Here is a 13,837-nt window from a genome sequence, read left to right on the forward strand (position 1 = left end):
CTAGGCCTCCTCTCCCACCCCCATTTTTGTATCAAAATCTTCTGATCAAAACTATGAGAAAGCCATTTATCCGGAAAAAAATTAATATGCAAATTTCGTTTTAATTATTTATGTGCGGTGAGCCAAAATGAAAACATGCATAAATTCAAAAACGTTCAAAATTGAATAAAAAAACAAACAAGTTTTTTAACTGCAAGTAAGGAGCGGCACTAAAACTTAAAACGAACAAAAATTATTCCGTATATGAAAGAGGTTGTCCCCTTAGCAACGCCTCGCTCTTAACGCTAAAGTTTTTATTGTTTTAAAAGTAGAGTTGTGAGAAAGAGTCAAACTTTGGCGTAAAGAGCCAGGCGTTGAGGAGGGGATCTTTTCGATTACAATAAATACACAGCCAAATGAACTAACTAAGCTAATTACTTAGTGTTAAAACTTTGGTCTGTTTATCAAACAGTTCGAGGTAACGAACTGTAAGTAAGGAGCGACTCAGTCCAATAGTAGCCACAACTCTATAACACACAATTTTGATAGCAATAGATATATCAAAAGAATCAGAGTTTTATCCTGATTCCAGATATATATAATTCATTAAGTTGAATGTTACCCTTCAAAAGCCATGGGCCTGAGAAAATTTGTCTGATTTTCGAAAAAAAGGGGGAACACCCCAAAAAGGACAAGCGATTTTAACGAAAACCAAACCATCAGATTCAGCATATCGGAGAACCATACTGTAGAGGTTTCAAGCTCCTATCTATAAAATGTGGAATAATGTTTTTTTTTCCAGAAGACAAATTATGGATGCATTCGTTTGTTTTTCCCAGGACTGACCGTATCAAACCAATGACTTTAGAATATCGAGAGGACTCATTCGAACGGGGATTGAAAGTTTATTGACCTTTTTAAGTGACCGAAAAGACTGAAGGGAAAAAGTTCCTTCCCAAACCCCCTCTTTTCCCCAAAGACACACGATCAAATTATAAGATAACCGTTTGATTCAGCGCACTTGAAAGGTCCAATAACCATGCCTTCGGGGATGACATGACCAACCGCATAGTTCCTGGGAAACGACCGCAAGGGTGACAATGTTTTCACTGTTTAGATATAGTATATATTATCGGGAAAAATACAGATTTTTTTCTTGGAGGACCTTCAGCGGCAATTATTTTCCATGGAGAAGAAATTTTCCCTTGGGAATTTTAAAGGGAAAATTTTGCACGGGAGAGGAGCTGTCTTCCTGGCATGATTGAAAAACGGTCAGAAATTAAGTAAAAATAAACAAATTTTTCAACTGAAGTAAGGAGCAACATTAAAACTTAAAACGAACAGATTTTATTCCACATATGAGCAGGCTGCCCTTTTATCAACCCTTGCTCTTTATTATAAGCTTTGAATTACTGGTTTGATTTATATGGTCACAATTCTTTAAATAAGATGGCTCCAACACGAAGATTGTCGAATTTGAATAAAAAATGTCTTTCAAGACCTTGAAGACCTTAGCATAAAGAGCCTGGGCTAAGTAAGGGCTAGCCCCCTCACATACGGAATAATTTCTGCTCGTTTTAAGGTTCAATAAAGAGGTTTTCTGTAGAGCTATAGAGGCAGTCAATTGTATAGGTGGATTATTGACCTACCGCTTGAGGCTGTGAGCCAAGGCCGTATCCAGAAGGAGGGGTTAGGAGGTTTGACCCTCACCTCGGAAATGTTTGTCTGACTCGTAAAAGCGTAACAAAATGCACATAAACAATTTGTTGATACGATTTAAAAAAATGTACCCCCCCCCCCTCGAACAACAATTCTGGGCACGGCCCTGCAATGGGCTATGCATTCCATATATTTTGCTCGTCTTTATTCTAACTTGAATTATTGTGCACTCAATTACTTGAATGTTTTTAAGTTTTATTTAATTCTGCTTCAGAGGCAGCAAAATAGGCGCTTCGTATTTTAAAAACTTGTCTCCCTTCTTCTGCGGCTTTTCCATACAAGTCTTCAAAAAAATTGAGACCGTTTATGGAACGTCTTCCCAATTGAAACGGCTGCTACCTTCAACTTGATTTTATTTAAGGTTAGGCATAATCATCAGAAACTGTCTGATTACTAATTTTCTTTAATTTGATCACAATTGCTGAAGCATCTTCTCGTCTCTCTCGTTACTGAAGTAAACTATGCCACCCGCTGACTGTTTCAGAAAGATCCGTTTTTATCTCAGAAATAGTGTTATTGTTGCCAACATTATAAATCAAGTTTTTATTTGGATCTTTCGGTTTAAATAAAAAAAACTAGTTTTTTTAAACTGAAAGTTAAAGGAGCGACATTAAAACTTAAAACGAACAGAAATTACTCCGTGTATGAAAGGCGCTGTTCCCTTCTCAACGCCCCGCTCTTTACGCTAAAGTTTGACTCTTTCTCTCAATTCTACTTTATTAAACAGTAAAAAACTTTAGCGTAAAGAGCGGGGCGTTGAGAAGGGAACAGCCCCTTTCTAACACGGAGTAATTTCTGTTCGTTTTAAGTTTTAAGGTCGCTCCTTACTTTCAGTTAAAAAACCTAGTTTTTTTACTTAATTTTTGAACGTTTTTAAATTAATGCATGCTTGATTTTGGCTCTCCGCACATAATTTATTAAACTGAAATTTCCATATTAATTCTTTTTTTTGGCTAAATGGCTTTCACTTAGTTTTGATCAGACGATTTTGAGAAATAAGGGTTGGGGAAGGAGGCCTAGTTGCCCTCCAATTTTTCGGTTACTTAAATGGCCAACTAGAACTTTTAATTTTTAACGAACATTTTTATTAGTAAAAAAATATACGTAACTTAAGAATTAACTTACGTAACAAACTTCTATACTCTTATACTTTTATTATGTATATGAGAGGGTTTGCCCCCTTGTTAATACCTCGCTCTTTACACTAAAACTTAAGTTTTGTCCCAATTCTTTAAGAATGACCCCTGAATCAGAAAGACCGTAGAATAAATGGTTGAAATTATTAAAGATACTTTAGCATAAACAGCGAGGTATTTGGTTTTAAGTTTTACTCTGTTCGTTTTAAGTTTTAATGCTACTCCTTACCTTCAATTGAAAAATCTTTCTCATGTTTATTTTTTCTTTGTTTTTTTTTATAGTAGTGCTAAAAAATCCTGCGCCTTTTTCATTGAATTTCTCTTCCCCCATGACATATTCCTCCAAGGAAAGATTCTCCCACATAGCCCCCTCCCCTCAATCCCCCAAAAAACAAAAAAAATCCCCCTGAAAACGTCTGTACACATCCCAATAACCATTACCGTATGTAAACACTAGTCAAAGTTTGTAACTTGCAGCCCCTCCCCCAGGGACTGTGGGGGATTAAGTCATCCCCAAAGACATAGTTATTATGCTTTTCGACTATGCTAAACAAAATGGCTATCTCAAAATTTTGATTCGTTGACTTTAGGAAAAAATGAGCGTGGGAGGGGGCTCAAGAGGTTTTCTGTAGAGCTATAGAGGCAGTCAATTGTATAGGTGGATTATTCACCTGCCGCTTGAGGCTGTGAGCCAAGGCCTTATCCAGAAGGGGGGGATTAGGAGGTTTGACCCTCACCTTCGAAATGTTTGTCTGACTCGTAAAAACGTAACAAAATGCTCATGAAACTTTTTTAGATACGTATATATATATATATATATATATATATATATATATATATATATATATATATATATATATATATATATATATATATATATATATATATATATATATATATATATATATATATATATATATAAAGTATTATTCAAGCACAACCTTGTACCCAATTATCAAGGGAGGTAAGATAACTTATTATATACGACTCGATAGAGAGTAGGTGCAGCAAAGAGTCGAAAACCCTTCTATATGCTTCAATTCTAATTGGATATCGAACGAAAATTACCTCCCTAATCTTGGCTACCATGGTGGCACCTCTTGTCAATCCCTTGGGAATAGGGATAACACTACGTAGTGGTTCTTTACTTGGTCCATGACTACCCTGAGCAGATCTGATACTGGCAGCGGACTGGTTGATTTTATTTCTCGCAGCTGACAAGATACTTCCGCCTCGGCCAGATATTAAGCTTCCCTCCAAACGTGGACGTTTTATTGGTGGTTCAAATATAGACCGTTTGGCAGTTCTCTTCTTTTGTCTAAAAATCAAATAAGTTTGTTACAGTGGCTGAAAGCATAAATAAAGACAAAAAAGGTCATAATTCGAAGTAGAATGGGTTTGGTATTTTTCTGAGCCTCAGACTTGAAAAATTTTCAAATGTTAACGTATTCTCCGTGGAAATTCCTCCCAGGGAAGGGGGCGGGGCGCTTACACCCTATCTGTGTCTAGACATGCTTAACAGTTTTGTAATAAGCACGGTGTGACACGTCTTAGGTGGAAAATTGTGAAAGAATTCTAATACGCAGGATTTCTTAAGTAGTATTCTAATGAGACTAAAGAAACCTATTAGAAGGAGAGCTAGTCGTTCTATTATTTTTTCCTTTTGCTAACACTCTCAGTCTAACGCTTTTGACGGTTAGAAAAAAATAACAAAATTTAGATGAAAAAATATTACAAAATCTAAATTATGCTTTAAATATGGAAAAAATTTGGATAATTCTTATTGGGGTTGCTCCATACACTGTCAATTACTGATGACTAAAATACTTGCAATCCCGACAACTTTTCCATCCAGTGGGACAAATTTCTGCGTGCACAATACCTTGGACCTGGTTGAGATTAGCCCTCTACAGAGCCTCAATTCAGAAAAAAAAACATCTAGAGGGAGATGGGAGGAGTTCATTTTTAATGAAGATACCAAAAATATTTTTCAAGATCTAGGAGGAAGAGGGGAGGGGGGTTAATTTTGTCCGAAGAAACAATTCTTCAGTTTTTCATTATAAATGCCAAAAAGGTAGTTTTCGAAATTTAGAGGGCAATTACCCAGCCTCTGCTCCCTTCCCTATTGTCATCCCATTGACCGAAATATTTGCATATTTTTTCCATTTTCTCACTGGCTATTTATTGTTCTCGTTTTCTTCCTTTCTTAACGATTTTATGTCTTTTTTCACTCTTATCTTTCTAGCACGCACGAGGTAAACCGATTGCTACAAGAGTCGCATGGATCTGCAAGCTTGGCAGCATGAATAAAAGTTGACCAGAAGTTTAAGGATTCGTTGCGTAGTTTAAGTTGAGAGTACCACTTCAAAAAAAAGGATGACCCTTCAATAGGACTCATGTCAATTAGTTAGCCAGTAGATTATATTTTTCCATCCTCAAAAGTTTATATCTCGACAGGTAAAAATTGTCAAGATCCAACTTCGTTCCAAAAAACATCATCTTCCTCTAGTTAAACCAGGATGGGTTAGATTTTTATTCAGATACCAGAGATTGAAAGCAAACAAATTAATTTGGCGCAAATAAGGTCAATTTTAAAGCGACATTCTTCAATATGGATGTGTGTCTTGAAGACAGTTCTTTGTCAGAATGTAGGGACTTTAGAATGATAGATTTACCTTTAATATTGAGACGTATTATAGCCGCGCTGGTTATACTGCATTATGTTTGTTATAATTTTCGATTAAATAATATTGACGGTAGGGTGGCCTCCTCTGGGCTTTTCCTCTTGCCCTTTTGTCTCAAGATCTTCGTGGCGCACGACATTGCTTGCCATTGATACTTTCTTTTAGTCGAAAGATCGAACCATGTTCTCTATTGCCTAGGGTTGTAATTTTGTTGTGATTACGTTTTTATTAATAAATCTTTCATATCCAACAGCAAGATGGAATACAATGATGTCATGGGTGCAACTAATATCCTTACCTTACTATCCCCAAGTTTGCTAATTAAACAGTTAAGTTGAAACAATTAATTCCTGTCTTTTGTTTCATCGCTGATACTGTTTCAAACCAAAACAAACTATAATTTTCTTTATCTAAAGATGACTTCAAGATAAAGCTTAGAATATTAAACAAAACAAAAACACGTGATTTTCGCTCATTATTGCTTTGGAAAGATTCGGGCATTTTTAAGCCTCTTCACTAATCTTCAAACTATTCTAACGAATTCCCAAATATACATTCACTTCTTGAGCACAGTGAAGAATTTTTAATGTCGACCGTTTTACACCAGCGAAAGTTTATAGCCCCAGGATTTTTATACCAAGTAGGATATCAATCTAGGGTTTCAATCAAATCCAATGATTTCCGTGTCAAATGTAAATCCCTACCTAATATAGTATATACATAATATGAATAATACATAAAAGTCTATGTTAATATTAAGTCATGTAATCGTCAATATAAATCACAAGAGTTTTTCCATAAAAAAGCCCAAGTTGATTTTTAAAGTAAGCGGAAAGTCAACAAAGGGTAAAGAGGAGACAATTCATACCAGAGGATTTATAATTTGGATTAATACTGTAAATAATTAAAGAAATAATATTTCCAGCAGTAAGATATTTTTGATAAGAGCAAATCTTAATATTTTCCCACGTGCAGCAAGATTTGAAATTATTTTCTTAATAGTATAATAGAGTGGCACTTGTGCATGGTAAAGTCCCTTATCCCAGTTGTTTAGTGTGTGTCTTTAGGTAAATTTTGGTGTTTTCACCACGCAGAAATATGCTCGATGAATCGAATAGTTGTGCGACTGCAACTAATTTTGCGTTTTTCAATTCAATGTTAGTCGACTCGTAAACGATTTTCTACGACAAAAAAAAACAATCGTAATCGAATCGTAATTGTTTGTTTTTTCTCATTAATCTCTGAAATGTGCCAGACGATAAACAATCAACTGTAAGATTTGGCGGAAATATATTGTAGTTGCTATTGTATCTTGGTAATGAGGAAAAAGTCTTAGGAATCAATGGCATACGAGGACCAAAAACTCTTATTGCTTTGATCGTAAATTGTACCTAGTATTCATTCAAAGAAACTGACGGAATTATTTCAGTTACGGCCTTGTCACGGATCTTGGATCTTACGGATCTCACGGATCTTGTCAGCTTTGATAGAAGCATTCAGATAGTTTTCAGTCCTCTCCACGATCATGCTCTCGTCCTTACCACAATTGAATACACTGAAACACACAACTGATGACAGTCGTTTTATTCTAAGGGTACCCTCACATCCTTCATAAAGCATTCCAAAAGGGGCTATGTAACGGACTCAAATGGCTCCTACTAGAAAAACTAGTGCCATTGCTTGGGCCGATTAAAGAACTAACAACCAGAGTTCAACCCAAAAGAGGGGTCTCATCATCTATACTTAAGTCATCAATCATAAGTCTTATGAGATTACTTAAACAATATTCAAAGAGCTATCCACGTAACAGGTTTACTCTAAGTCCAGCCAATTCACTTAAAAGGGAGGAGGGGGGGGGTATGAATAGAAGAACTTCAAGTTAAACTAGTGATAAGAGCTTGATCCTTACATCAATGCTTGATTCTTGTTTCCATCTACATTGGTAGATAAAGAAGAAGAAAAACATTATTTTATTATTTAAGAATTAACGACGCTTCTTGACTACTATGGTCCCTGCGTCGGCCCTGCAGTGCATTCCTGCAGCGTGATTCGATTTCTGGGTCCCGTATTACCAAGCTAAGGTCAAATCCACTGCGCCACCACAGGACGAAGAAAAACGTTCTTTTAATTACAAGCTACTTTTGAATCAGAGATAGTAAAAAGGAGAGATAAGAATGATATGGCTCCTGAAAATGAACCTACGGTTAGAAGAAAAGCGACAGTGAGAATCCATATATAGAAGCCTGCCGCGTGCCGACTCCCGGCCCTTATCTTTAAATCCTTATCTTAAAATCATAAATATCATATGGTCTAGTGGTTAGGATAGCGGGCTCTCACCCAGTTCGCTCAGGTTCGATTCTCGGCATGGGAAATTTTTGCCTATGGGTTATATGCTTTCATTATAAGTGGAATAAATTTTTTACTCAGGTAAAAGACATAAGGTCACTGTCGTTCTACTTTTCAAAGGCTTGCAATACAGCCTGGTGTTAACTTAAACCTTATATCCTCAGTGTCTCTGGAGGCATCTAGGATAGCCAAAAGAAGCTTCTAGTCGTCTTTTAAGCTTATGGATGTGACGGTTGTAAAGAGGCACCGAAGTGTCATTGGTCGTTGCTGTATATGAAATGGATATATTTTTTAAGTCTTCCTCAGCGGCGGGTATCTTCTGGGTACCAAGAGAAAGATGATTTGGGGATGCTGGATTCGGCCATAAACAGTACTTATCTGGGCAATTCCATCGTTACCCCCGTATAGTATCTATGAGAGACAACTGACTTGTTACTTTCCTTGCGTACTTATTCGTTACCTTCCTAGTCCAGTGGATGCCAAGTAGTCTACGAAGTCAAGTGTTTTCATAAGAATTAATTTTCTTATCTCGCTCTTGATTTAGATATTATATTTTTGATACACAGAAACCTCTAAACATGCAAAGCTTCAGCTACAGAGATAAAGTACTCGATCTTCAAATTTTTGTTTGGCCTTTAAAAGTTGCTGCTAGCCTCTCCGATTTTGGTGATGATTTATGTGGCTGTGGATCCGCTGTTCTTCTATGGCACAGCCAAGATACTTGATGCTGACTTCTTGTTCTATTTTATTTTTGCCAAACTTAATGTTCATCGGCGACCTGCTATTTTTTATGCCTTTGTTTTTTACTGCATTGATACTGGCTCCCAAATCTTCTTCTTTAATTAACTCTTGTGAGCAGATCTTACAAAAATGTTGAGATGTTTCAAAAACGGCTATTTTGTTAGCAAAATCCAGGTCACTGAGCAGGGTACCACTTAGGTACAATCCAGATGAACTAACGCTTCTCGATACAAATTAAATGACGACTGCAAAGAGTATACATGATTTTCCTTCTGCTGTCTAGGCGCAGCTGGCTGTATCTTCATAGATGACCATGATACGAATTACTATGGTCCTTGGGATAGCCCAGTGACGTAGAAGCTTCCGAAGTGACTGACAACCTAATGAATCGAAGGCCTTTTCGAAACCTACGAAGACTATGTAAAACGTATTGTATCATTCACAGCTCTCCTCCGTGTCCACTGGCAAAGAGAGTATCAACTGTATACAAGACCGGCCAAGGCGGAAGCCATACCGCTCGTAAAGAAAGTATTCATTGAAATGATATTGTATGCGGGCCAGGATAATGCATAACAGCAGGTGGCCAGGAATGAAAATAGACGGATAGCCCGTCAGTTGTTGCATATTCTGGCAACCCTCTTCACAAATAGGTTTTAGAAATGAGGCACCAGTCCGCGATTATCTCAGCAGTTGACAAGATGATTCGGAAGAAGTCTTTCCAATGAACGATATGAATGGCCAACTTGCAATCCAGTATTTCCCCCGTAACACAATTATCTCCTGGTGATTTTCCATCCTTTTGCTTCAGCGCTGCCTTCAGAATCACGTCTTCGGTCGACGGTAATGTCAAGTGAGATCAGAGACTCTCAATGGATGGCAATGGGCTTGGCATAGAGGATTGCCAAAGAAGCAACAATCATATCAAATCTATGGTTGGCCTTCTGCTCTAGATTAACGTTTCTCAGCTAATCATTATGTAAAGGTTGTTCTTGATAGTTTTACATCTTATAACCTTCTGGTGACAGCTGGGATCTTCAAGGTAGCATCAAGGGATGAAAACTTCCAGAGTGATGCTTGGATGGTCAGCCTAGCGCAAGAAAAGCAAATGGGGACATATTTGGCCCGGATCAAAACCATCATAGCAACTTTATTTTTGCTTACAAAACCTACAAAATTTCCATGAGCTTTTTCTCCTAAAAATACGCTTCCTAGCCGGGTTATGTATCACCTGTCTTCATCATCTGATGCTCTTACGATGAAAACCTGAGAATAATTTTTGACTCCAAACACCTTCATCCATCCAGCTCAATCACCACTCTACATAAGCTTTGTGCCAAAAATAGCGGCACACTTCTATATGGAGCAGCTGAGACTTACTTGGTAGGACTTAAAAGGATGCAGAACTAGGCTAGTGGGAAATTTTTATCATCGCCAAAGACATGCGACCTTTAAAGGCAAGGTTAGATAGGAAACTAGATTTGACCGACTTTTGAAATTTACTTCGATTTCGAAGACCTATCTCTCCTTGTGCCACCGTTTGTCAAGTCGATAAGACAGGCACGTAGACAAATAGCTATCTCTGGTTTCCTCACGACGACAACGCCCGTTCAAAAGCATATAAAGACAGCTACGTCTGACTTTACACAATCATCTAAAACTAGTCCGCTGATAGAGCTCTGCCACCAAAAAACACATACAAAACAATCTATCGATTCTTCCAAGCAATATTCAATAGGTCTTTAAAACCTAGGGATTAGACTGGGTAAAAGACTAGCACCATATTGAGCTCTTGATCTACCTGACTCCACAAAACCTATAATACAAATCAAATTGGGACAAAGAAGAGGAAGTGTTCCCCAAGTTAATCTCAAGGAACACCTTTAAAAGAATAGTGGAAAGCCAGTGTTGTCTTCGAAATTTACCATCAGTTTACCTCAGCGATAACCATTTGTACATTTCATGGACTTATAAGAATTTTTAAGCGTATGCTTATACAGATCTGGCACTTAGAGGGAGTTAAAGAAAGTTTCTGGCTGCAATAAACATCTGCTTTATCTGCTGATGATGGTAACTGTGTAGGTAATCGAAATATCCATAATTTTTATCATCGTTTTTCACTATCTACTAAAAAGATTTATTCCTACTCGAACTGTTATTTTTACAAATAATAATTTCTCCCTGTATTTCTTTATTCTTTATTTAAATAAATTTTGTTTCGTTATTATTGCAGATTTTTCCTTTTTGTGGGTTCTGGGCTAAAAAAAGAGTGGATTTTCGACTCAAAGTGAAATAAGCCAGCGCAAAAAAATCGTTAAAAAAAGCATTTCAAAATAAGTTTTCTCCTCGAAATCTATAATTCAACCACGTCAATTTCCTTCTTCCCCTTATGCTGCCTTTGAAACAGCACTAGCAACCAGTGTTGTGCCAAGTACTTCTTTTTTTTACTTAATTACAAGTACCAAGTACTCAGAGAAATTTTTACTTAAGTACAAGTATTAAGTACTTCTCTAAAGATCTACTTAAGTAATAAGTAGTTTTAAAAAGTACTTCAGTACTTAAGTACTCAAGTATCTCGATTTTAATTCAGTATTTAAGTACTCAAGTACTAATGTTTTACTTACAGTAAATATCAAAACATTTCTTTAATATCCGTTTCCTTTCCAAGTAGACAAGATAAGCAAGGTTCTGCCGAGAAATCGACCGCTTTTCAGAAAAACCGATAGTTTTCATGAAAAAAATCAATTGGTTTCATGAAAATCGAATTTTACTTCAGTTAAGATATAAAAAGAAAATAATTTACCAAAAACATTCATTACAGTTCATCATAACTTAACTTAATTTGTTAGTTGCTCCTTTCAACAGCAGAAGCTTTTCAAACATACCATCTCCGAGCATGTTTCTTTTTGGAGTAAAAATTCCAACACCTACCGAAAAAAGTCGTTCTGCAGATGCAGATGAAATAATGATAAAGTTGCACTTTCTGAAAACTTTCATTACCCTTGGGTACACTTTGAGCACAGATAGTTTCTTTCGCCTCTCATTCAAATACGATAAAACCTCCACCTTCACAAAATTGGTTTTACGGCCACGGTTGCCAGAACCATCACGAGTTGTTTCTTTATCACTAAGATCAAAGTATTCATCTCCAGACACTAAGGTTTCCAACTGTTTGGTTAACCAAACTCTTGGAAAACTATAGGTTCTATCACTATCTTAGCTCTTTGACTATCTACCTTGGTTCTACTGCCCTAGCAATGTCGCATGGACGGATAATGGATAGACACATATATTAACAAATGAACTAACGACATTTTAATATAATCCTAATATGGGGGGATTAATGTCAGGTTTGCTTCTCACTCAGTCCGAATATCTGTCTTGGCTTTTTCTACAATTAGCCATAACTTGATGCCCACAACTATCCCATTTTAATTCAAAATCAGCGAGAATGAGAAGAATGGGAGGCAAACAAGCGTCTAAAGTCGAAATTGGGCCATTCTGCAATGAGTGTCAGGCAAGGCAATGGATTCAATTTATAAAATTAGACATTTGCACTATTAAAAAGTAAACTTAATGTTAGTTGAACAACAAGTTGACTTAAATTTGCTAGGAGAATAAGTGTCCAAAGCCTACAAGGATCTCCTACCTGCCTCGAAAGTTATGCAAGTGAACCCAATTATAAGCTAAGACAGTTGGGCTTACAAAAACTGATCCGTCTGTGCTTGTGTCTTGGGTTTGACTGTCTAGGCTTTTTCACAAGTTCGGGTAGTTTTACAAACAAAATGCCCAGATAGTCAGTAAAATGTTATTACCCCTGACTAGGCAGCCGAGGAAAGAAAAAAAAGCAAAAATTTTCATTAATTAAAATTAAAAATTTGCAACCGGAACCCCTACCGATAATCCACAGACCTTATATGAGGGGATCACTATAGATACTGCACCATCCTTACGAATTTTCCCTCTATCACAAAAAACTTTTCGTTCAATATATATGGTAGTTCCGTCATGATAGACTACTGATGTTTGTAGTGCAGTGCGCAGTCTCAAAAGCCAAAAAGAAAAAGAATTTAATATGAGCAGTTCTTTTAAGTTCCTTGAGTTAATCCTTTTCACCAGAAGACCCAGGGAGCAACATCGGTTCTGAAGTCCCAAAGTGGATATACTCAAATTGACATTCAAGTATCCGGAGGCGAAGAGTAGATCCAAACCCTTGTAGCTGAGAATTCGTACAAAGTTGTAACCATAGCATCAAGAAAAAAGAGAGCTAAATAGTGGCAACCAAAAAGCCCATAAAAAGCTACACACGTAACTTTTTCCGGCATCGTTTTGCCAAATCGGCATCAAACTGCAAAGAAAACGGCAGCGATTCAAGCTTGAAACATTTTCTATTTTCGTGTCAATTCATAAAAACGGCACCGAAATTCACCGTGATGATAAAAAAAAGTGAAAGGTATCAAACGTGAAACAAAGTCAGCCAGAGATGTCTGTAATGAAAAAATCAGCAACTGAGCCCCTCATCAGGCAACTATTGATAAACTGTATTTGACTTTTGGCGTCCATGATGTTTAGTTTTGAAAATCTTATGCAAAAGACTGCTTTTGTACCGCTATCGTTTGCCCACTGATTTTCTGAAATTGATGCCAAAAAAATTACGTTTGTCCAACCCTTAGCTGTAAAAATAGAAGAAGAAAAAAATCGTTCATCTGCAAAGAATGAGTTCTAGATCAAAAGCCAAAATAAAGTACACCCGTGCAGATTACATTATAATGGCTGACCAAAAGGAATATGCCCAGCGTTTAAAAGTAAACTAACGAATGGCCACAGATCTTCGTTGATCGTTCACCTACTGTCGGTTTCAACAACAGAACATTACCACAACAGAGAAACAGAGGAAGGATTAGAATCTCCCTCTTGATGCCCCTGGGTTACAGTGGAAGCACAGGTTAAGTTTTCCGGACTTTTACTACTCAGAGAGGGTTCTACATGGTGACTAGTTATTTAAGGAGCTTTGTTTCAAATACTTGTACCCACAATCTCCTTCATGAAGGTAACTGGTAAGACCAAGAGTAAAATAAGCCATTCATTCGCATCGACTGTTAGAGGAATCCTTGAACATTTTTCCTTAGAGTAAAACTAAAGAATAAACTTTGAAAATACTGAAACAGGGGCAACATCAAAAGGCTCCTGAAGGGATTGGAGTATTCAAGCGGAGCGAACAAAGGCCAAGCCCCC

General features: G+C 37.0%; 1 protein-coding gene across 1 annotated transcript in view; it reads right to left on the reverse strand.

The window, feature by feature from the left end:
- LOC136040894 (uncharacterized) overlaps positions 1-13,837 on the reverse strand; it is a 72,301-nt gene that overhangs the window by 47,247 nt on the left and 11,217 nt on the right. Inside the window, exon 5 of the mRNA XM_065725308.1 lies at positions 3,903-4,152. Within this exon, the coding sequence (XP_065581380.1) occupies positions 3,903-4,152 (250 nt within the window). The remainder of the gene's footprint in view (positions 1-3,902; positions 4,153-13,837) is intronic.

This window comes from Artemia franciscana, chromosome 21, assembly GCF_032884065.1.
Source record: "Artemia franciscana chromosome 21, ASM3288406v1, whole genome shotgun sequence".
NCBI classification, from domain to species: domain Eukaryota; kingdom Metazoa; phylum Arthropoda; class Branchiopoda; order Anostraca; family Artemiidae; genus Artemia; species Artemia franciscana.